This window comes from Cinclus cinclus, chromosome 5, assembly GCF_963662255.1.
Source record: "Cinclus cinclus chromosome 5, bCinCin1.1, whole genome shotgun sequence".
NCBI lineage: Eukaryota > Metazoa > Chordata > Aves > Passeriformes > Cinclidae > Cinclus > Cinclus cinclus.
Window position 1 is genome coordinate 72,335,514 of NC_085050.1, and position 8,157 is coordinate 72,343,670.

Sequence of the window (8,157 nt, forward strand, 5' to 3'; positions counted from 1 at the left end):
CCCGGCGCATTTGGCACACCCGAGTTTGGATATCCCCATTTGATAACCAGCGTGCCAAATTTTCTTTTTCTCTTTCCTTACATAACCCCCCCCCCCCAAAAGGCCCTTTCACCAAACCATTAAATTCTACAGAGGTGGTCAAGCTAGTCCTGCTTTTCAGGCATTCGAGAAAGAAAAGGGTCCTTGAAGTTTAGAAGATGCCCAAGGAAAACTCATTGAATGACATCAAAAGAATGAGTTTCCATAGCTGTTGAAGCACGAGAGCCGTGTAGCTGCACAAAGGCGGGTTGGGGCAGTGGGACTGTCCCACTGCTCTATCCCAGCACAATTGGGTCACTGAAATAGGGAATTAATTACCATTGGAGAGTGGGCAGCCCATTCACCACTGGCTGAGTTTTATTAAACGCCAATATAAATAACAAAACAACTCTTGTGGCTGCACTATTCCTACACGCCAAAGGAAGGATTATGTTGGGGATTAACATCTTAAAGTCTATGAGACTTTCTGACTCAAGGCTCGGAGCTGGTAATCGTATTTGTCTCCTGGTTCAGCGATTAGTGCTCTCCCTCGCGCACCTTCGCCTGGATGGCCAATGTCCCTTTTTGCAGGCACTGGGTTTTTCACACAATCGGCTGTTCTTTTCCCCACATCTATAGAAAAGAATAAGAAAACTGAAGCGTGTTCACGCGATCCTCAAGCTTCTTCTCTTCTTCATGGGAAAGGAAGGCACCGGCAGCCTTTTTTCACAAGGGGGGGGGGGGGAGGCAAAGCCTCTTGGTGGGGGAAGGACTGAAAAATCTCTCCTCAGGCCTGCACCTGCCATGCAAATCGGCCGGGAACAATCGGCCCCCGACGAGGGCCAGGGTGGGGGGAGCCAGGGAAGGATGCCGGGACAGCCCTTATGATCCCAGAACAAACCCCAAATGCCCTAATACACCTTGGGAGTTGGGGGGCTGGTTCTCATCTTGTGGCTCTCCTTGCTGCCGCGTGCACGGGGTGTTCGGGAAGGACCTGGATCAGGACGGGGGGGATACGTACCCCAGCACTTTTGATTTCTTCCCTGTGCAGAGCACCCCAGTACTCTGCTGTGTGGGGACATATTCTCGCACCCTATTTGAGAGCAGAACCACCTCGCTCTCAGGGTTTGTAGGTGCTGCCCAGGGCTGGGTACCACAGGGTTCAGGGAACCCTGATATGTGTGAGCAGCCCTGGGACCCTGAGCCCCTAGGACCCTGCAGGCTGCGGGATATGAGGGAGGCAGAGTGGGGAGGGGTCAGGCCACCCCGTCTCCACAGCTTTGTCCCCACATTTCCCGGGATGTCGTGCCCCTGTTCACCTGAGGCAGGCTGGCCATTAACGCCGGCTCTCAACTTGTGAGGTCGACGTGTGGATGGGCTGTGCCCAAAGGTCTCTCAGCAACACAGACCCTAAACTTTTAGGGCTATCGGGTCGCCTCAGAGTTCAATCTTCTTACAGCAAACAAAGCCCTTCTGAAGGTCTCCCCCTCTCCCCCACACGAGCTCAGCGTCCTTTATTTCAGGGCTGCGCGATAAGCTTAAATCATTGTGCTCCCATTTCTTGATCATTGCCTACTTTGGGCTTTTGTTCCCCTAAAGTAGGATTGAGTCTGGCAAAGGGGCTGAAGTTGAACAGTTTGACCCTTGGAGGACAGTTCAGGCGGTGGGCAGTGGCAGCAGCATTCCTGCTCCTGATCCCACTCCCTCTCCCCCCCTCTACCTCCTCTCCCCACCGCCCTCGGCCGAGCAGCTCGGCCCTCGCTCTGCCCACAGACCACACAAGTGCCTATGGAGAGCTGTGAGGATTTGGCAGCCAAACCATCCTTGGTCACCTTGTGCTCAGCCCTACGGAAAAAAACGCTGCATGGCAGGGCTGGCAGCAGGAATTGTAGTGAACCCCAGAAAAGCTATGCCCCCCACAGCGCTGCCTCTGCATCACCTCTCCATTGCTTTGCATCAGCAGTGGAAGCACGGAAATCTCAGGAAGCAGGGTGTTAATAGAGGGATGTGCTGGCCCTGTCACAAGCTAAGGTGATGAAAAAGAAATAAGGTCCTTTTGCGTCACTCTCCTGGGATGCTAAGGGGACCTGTGAGTCTCCTGTTTTTAACAAGGAGGCGGGTGGAGTGTTAAAGTGTTTCATGGAGTCACAGAGATACTGATGGAGGCACCCAGCCGGCCTCAATTGTTCCCAAAGGCCATAAACACAGAGGGCAGCAGGAGCGAGGGAGTGATTTGAGTGTGAGTTTGTGGTGTGCCGAGCACGACTTGTGCAGAGGTTTCAGCTCCTGAATCTATTTGGGCTTTTCTGGCAGTTGCAGTTAAAATTCTGTTTCAAAGCCCAACTCCCCCTGAAGAGCCTTGCTGATGGTGTTTCCGTATGGAGAGGACAGTGTGCTGGGGTTTCAGTTTTGTGTGTTCTCATTGTCATTTCTTTGACAAGGGCTTGGAGAGACAGGGAAGAGGCGATAGCTTGACGCTGACAGAGGGCAGGGTTCGATGGGATACTGGAAGAAATTGTTCCCTGTGAGGGTGGGCAGGCCCTGGCACAGGCTGCCCAGAGAAGCTGTGGCTGCCCTATCCCTGGAAGTTTCCAAGGTCAGGCTGGCCAGGGCTTGGAGCAACCTGGGATAATGGAAGATGTCCCCAAGGGGTCTGCTGAGCAAAGCCAGCCTGCCGACTCCAATGGCTCTGCCATTGACGGAAGGCTGGACGGGAACAGGGGTGAAAGGAATGAAGATTTTCCTGGTGCACTGACCAGTTGGTGTTTGGGTTTTTTTTTTTTAATAGTCTCCTCCAGCCTGTGAATTGTATTTGACGGCACTGAGCTGCCCAGAGCCCAGGGCTTTTCCCCCACTTCGGGTTTAGCCTGATGCAAAGGGAGCAGCCGCATGCCCGGAGCATCTCCCCAGCAAGCCACGTATGGAACTATGCACCTTCACCACAGCACCAAGCGTCCCCAGAAAGGCAAAACCCTCCCGGGAACGAGAGGGGCTGAAGGGGAGTCCCGCATCCATCCATCCATCCATCCATCCATCCGTCCGTCCGTCCGTCCGTCCATCCGTCCGTCCGTCCGTCCGTCCGTCCGTCCGTCCATCCCTCCCTCCGTCCGTCCGTCCGTCCATCCCTCCCTTTCCTTTCCCGGCCGGGCCCGTAGATGAAGCGGCTGAAAGGGAGCCGGCCCCGGGCGCGCGCGTGGCGCGCGGGGCGCGGGGATTGGCCGCCTGCTCCTGGCGCGCCCCCCCCGCTCCCCATTCATTAATAAATTAGCGGCACGCTCCAGCCGAGCGCGAGGCGCCAATGGGGCCCCGCCGGAGGGGGGGGGGGGGGAGGGCGGCGGCGCCCCCGACAAGAGTCGCGGGAGGGGCGGGCAGGGCGAGGGGGACCCCGGGGGTAGGTTTGATTGTTCCCCGCGGGGTATATAAGGGGTGTTAAGGAGGGTCGTGTGCCAGACACGCAGCCCGACGGGCCCCGGGCGCCGCTCCCGCCGCACGCCCGCCGCCCCCGGGGCGCGTGCCAGCGACGCGCCCCCGCCGCCCCCCCACCCTCCCCCCCGCCCCGTCCCCCACGCTTTGCTCCCCCCTCCCACCCCCTCACGACCCCCGCCTCGAACCGGCGAACCGTCACACCGCCGGACAGGCGAGGAGAGCGCGCCCGCTGCTTCCCGGTAGCTGCCCGGTGCGGCCCCGTCCAGCCGCCGCGCAAGGATGCTGGTGAAGGCGGAGGTCCTGGCGCCGCCCGCCGAGGACGAGCTGCTGCTGCTGGGGCTGGGCTCTCCCGCCCCCTCGCCCTCGCTGCCGTCCAGCGCCGAGGAGGAGGAGGAAGAGGAGGAGGAAGAGGAGGAGGAGCTGCGCGCCGCCCCGCCGGCTCGCCCCGTGGAGGCTCCGGGCGGCCGCGGGCTGCGGCGGGCGGAGGGGAAGCGGCGGCCGGGGCGGTCCCGGGGCGCCCCGCGGGCGGCGCGCACGGCGGAGACGGCGCAGCGCATCAAGCGGAGCCGGCGGCTCAAGGCCAACAACCGCGAGCGCAACCGGATGCACAACCTGAACGCGGCGCTGGACGCGCTCCGCGACGTGCTGCCCACCTTCCCCGAGGACGCCAAGCTCACCAAGATCGAGACGCTCCGCTTCGCCCACAACTACATCTGGGCGCTCACCGAGACCCTGCGGCTGGCCGGGGCGGCGCGGCTCGGCCCCGACGGGGCGGCGGCAGCGGCGGTCCCCGCCGAGGGCAGCCCCTCGCCCGCTTCCTCCTGGAGCGGCGGCGCCGCCAGCCCCGCGCCCTCCGCCTCCCCGTACGCCTGCACTTTATCGCCCGCCAGCCCCGCGGGCTCCGCCTCGGATCCCGAGCACTGGCCGGGCCGCTTCGCCCCGGGGCCGCCGCCGCCGCTGCCCCGCCGCTGCCTCTAGCCCGGCCCGGCGCTCCCGGGGATCCCCCCGGAGCGGCGGCGGCATCTGCCCTCTTCCCAGGGCAGACCGGGCTGTGGGAACGGCACCTGCCAAACCAAACTTTCCGTCTCTCTTTCTCTCTCTCTCTCTCTCTCTCTCTCGCCGATGTGCACTTTGCCCAGTTTTCCCAGATCTGTCACCGCGGGGCTTTTGTGTGTGTGTGTCCCCCCCTTTTTCCCGCTCCCCTCTTTGCCATCTGTCCCTTATGATTTATAGGCGGGAGGGGGGTGCAAAGCGAGGGGGGGAAAAAAAAAAAAAAGTAAATTGTTTTGTTAGGGGTCCAGGTTAGAAGTCATTGTATAATTTGTAGGCTTTGTGAGGGCTGAATGCAAGCGTGGAAATTTAGGCTGAACTCTCTATCAAAAGGGAAAAAAAAAATCGGGAGGGGGGGAATGGGGAAGGATCTCCTCATACATTATTTATTTCGACCTTTAGGGGACAAGGAACTCCCCCCTTCTTTCAGGAGATTAAAAATAAATCAACAGACTGAAAACCTCAACAGACACGGAACATTACAGCGATCAGCCACACACGTGTTCACATTTATTTATTATAAAGACAGATTTCATGGAAAATATGTATTTTTTTGTATAATTTACAGAGTTTATTCTAGTATGTATTTACACCTGAAGAGCAAAGGAATTGTCCTTGCGATAAAATATAAATAAAAAGCTCTAATTTTCGTAACTTTGGGGCTGCTGCTTTTTCTGCTTTACGTGCCAGCGACTGGGAGTTACGGGATTGGGCCTGTCCTTGTCTCTGGTGAAACCAAGGTCCAGTGAGGCTTAATGTCACTGGGTGCATGGGCAACTGTTTATTTGGGAAACAACATGAGAGAGAGGGAGAGAGGGAAGTTCAGTGGAAGTTTACTCGTCATTTACCTTTGCCTCTCAGTACAGAGTATGCTGACAGCAAACACAGTAGGGATGGATGGATGGATGGATGGATGGATGGATGGATGGATGGATGAACAGTTATCCCACTTCAGGCCGATGGATTTCACCAAAAAGGCAGTAGGAAATAAATGTTATCGAGGAAAAAATGTGCGGGTTAAAAGAGGAAGGATTTCCTCTCCGTGAGGGTCAGATGAATTCCGGGTCACAGGCAATTCCAGGGGGTTCGGTTCAGCATGCACAGCACACAGCCAGGGGTGTCACCATGGAGGGGGATGCTGGAGGCTGCCCAGGCCCTTCAATCATCATCCCCGTGCTCCCGGGAGCACTTTGTGACTTCTGGGTACAAACACTTGGAAATCATTAAAAACCAGCAGAGGCGCCTGAGTGTATTAATTAAATAAAACGCTCAGCACGCGAATCCCGCCCGGTGCCCTCCGGATCCTGGGAGCGTGAAACCCAGCCCTCGGAGCGACGTCCGCAAAAGGAAGGCGGGCGGGGGAAGAGAAAAAGAAGCCCAAAATGTGTGAAAAGAGAATTAGTGAAATTAGGTTAGGCCAATAAACCGCGCGGGGGTCCCCCGGCCCCGCAGCCTCGGGCGAGCAGGGCTATCTAGCCTCATCTATTGTTTCCCCCCCTGGCAGGGGGGTTATTGTGTGATAAATAATTCCCTAAAAAAAAAAAAAAAAAAAAAAAGTGGGAGCATTTGCATAATCACTTGCTTTGATGTGGCCAGCAAGATGAAGCTGTGTTCCCCCAAATCTGCCACGGGCCAGGAGGAACAAAACAAGAGGGAGCCTTTCACTGGCGGTGTGTGGGGCAGCCCTTGAGGAGCGGGTTTTTCACTCTCACTCGCTTTTAACGACCCCTTTTAATGACTAAACTCCAGGAATGCCAAAAAGAAGCCAGGCACTCTCTCTGTCTTTTCTGCTCGGGCCTCATTGTCCTTTCTGGTTTCTCTCCTTCTTTCCAGAGACACTGGAGTAGGTGCCTTCGGCTCTCCAAACTGAGGACGGCATGGATGGGACGCACTTCTCTCTCGGCGCTGGAGCCACGCAGGAGCAGGAGCGACATCCCGGGTGGCTCAGCAGCAGGATGCTCCCCGCAGCTGTCCTCGGGGAGGGAACGCTGCTCCTTGCCAGGTGCGTCATCCTGGAGGGATTTCCCTCCATCCCAGGTACAGACCCTGTTGGCAGGAGCGTTACCATCCTGTTGGGGCTGTGGCACCGGGAACCACCGTGGGAAAAAGCACACAACGTGTTGGAGGATGGAGAGGGTTTCGGGGTGGGAGCCACGCTAGCCAAACCTTCCCTGCTCCCTGGGGGAGGCTGGCCTTGGTTGGAGATGCCCTCGGAGGAAATGGGCCTGAGCGGGACCATGCTGGGAGAGGGTGGAAGGACCATGCTGGCAAAAGCTGAGTTGGAGAGGCTGGATTTGTCACCTAACCCGGTCACCTACATCCTGAGTTTTCATCTGAATGTGGCCGAAAGTATTCATTTCCCTTTCTTGCCCCTTAGTTTGAGTTTATTCCTCTCCTTCAGTTCTTTTTTTCGTTTCCCTATTTTCTCTCAGACGACTGACATTTTGGAGGTGACGGGGAGTCCCCAGAGCCAACTGCAGCCTACCTGGAAACAGACCAGGAGATGCAAGATGGGCAAACACCTCCTTGGATGATGTGAGGAACCTGAGGGTGGTTTCCATGGCAGCCCCTTGCCCCAGAACATGTGTTTATGATCCTTCTGTGTATTGTATTTTGGCATAAAAGCTCCTCTGCGCCGGCAGGCCTGGAGGGGAAGCTTGAAGGCCCCCAGGGGGGTTTACAGCCCTCCTTGGCATAAGAATGGCCACGAGGAGCCAAACCAGTACCCCAAGGGCTGCCGCACGCTGCCTTTCATGGCAAGCATAAATCTGTCCACGTAGTGCCATTGCTAAAGAGCCCTCCCGACACGGCTCTCAGCTGGCTGGTGCATTTTAAACCCACTTTTCCTAAAGCCTTCCTCAGGTGCCTCAGGTTGGGCTTCCCCATGGTCCTGTATTATGCATGGGTTTGGCCCACGTAGGCCCAGTTCCCATTCCCCACGGGCAAAAAGGATCTCAATTATCTATTACACAGTCAATCCCCTGGCATAAGCAGAAATCCCAGGGGGATCTTTTTTGTAATCTGATGAAGGTTGCGGTCTTACTACAAGGCAAAAGCTTGTGTTTTAAAGCCTAAGACAGACTGTTTTTCTCTGAGAAGCTCACAATTAAGGACATAAAGACACAAGGATATCCTGCCTTCTACCTACGATTCTGCAACAGCTGTGCAGCTCCAGCAAAATTCTGGCAGCTCGCTCATCCCTGTGACCTCTCGTACTGAATTCAGATTAAGGAGAGGCAGAACTCCTGCCAGATTTAAAATCAAGCCTCTAAAAACTGATTGGAGAAAAAAAAAAAATAAATCCTTGGAAGGTCACTTTGCAGCGGCCGGGAGGGAACAGGGATGGTGCTGGGGTGGCTGTGACACACAGCCGTCCCCCCTCCCTCACCTCCCCTCCTCCTCCTTTTATTAAAAAGCAGAGAGACCGGCCCAAAGCTGATGGCATATTTACCTTCATGAGTTTTAAAAAAAGTTAATTACCGCTCGGAGCAAGTTGGTCGGGCTGTCCTGAGCTGTCTTTTATTAGTAGTCGCCTTCATTAATTTCCCTCGCTGGATTTGCTGCTAATAGCTGCCTAGTCCTGGGCAGCACAAAGCAGCATCTGTGCCATTGAGCAGAAAAGCGGGAGTCAGGCAAAGGGGGGCACTGGGGGGTTGGGGGGGG

General features: G+C 56.4%; 1 protein-coding gene across 1 annotated transcript; it reads left to right on the top strand.

Moving 5' to 3' along the window:
- The first annotated feature begins 3,723 nt into the window (after nt 1-3,723).
- NEUROG2 (neurogenin 2) lies at nt 3,724-4,422 on the top strand. Its single transcript, XM_062494027.1, has one exon. The coding sequence runs from the start codon at nt 3,724-3,726 to the stop codon at nt 4,420-4,422; it is 699 nt and encodes a 232-aa protein (XP_062350011.1).
- The last annotated feature ends 3,735 nt before the right edge of the window (nt 4,423-8,157 follow it).

What these genes read in the sequence shown, in the direction of transcription:
- NEUROG2 (XM_062494027.1), top strand. Translation starts at nt 3,724, where the DNA reads ATGCTGGTGAAGGCGGAGGTCCTGGCGCCGCCCGCCGAGGACGAGCTG.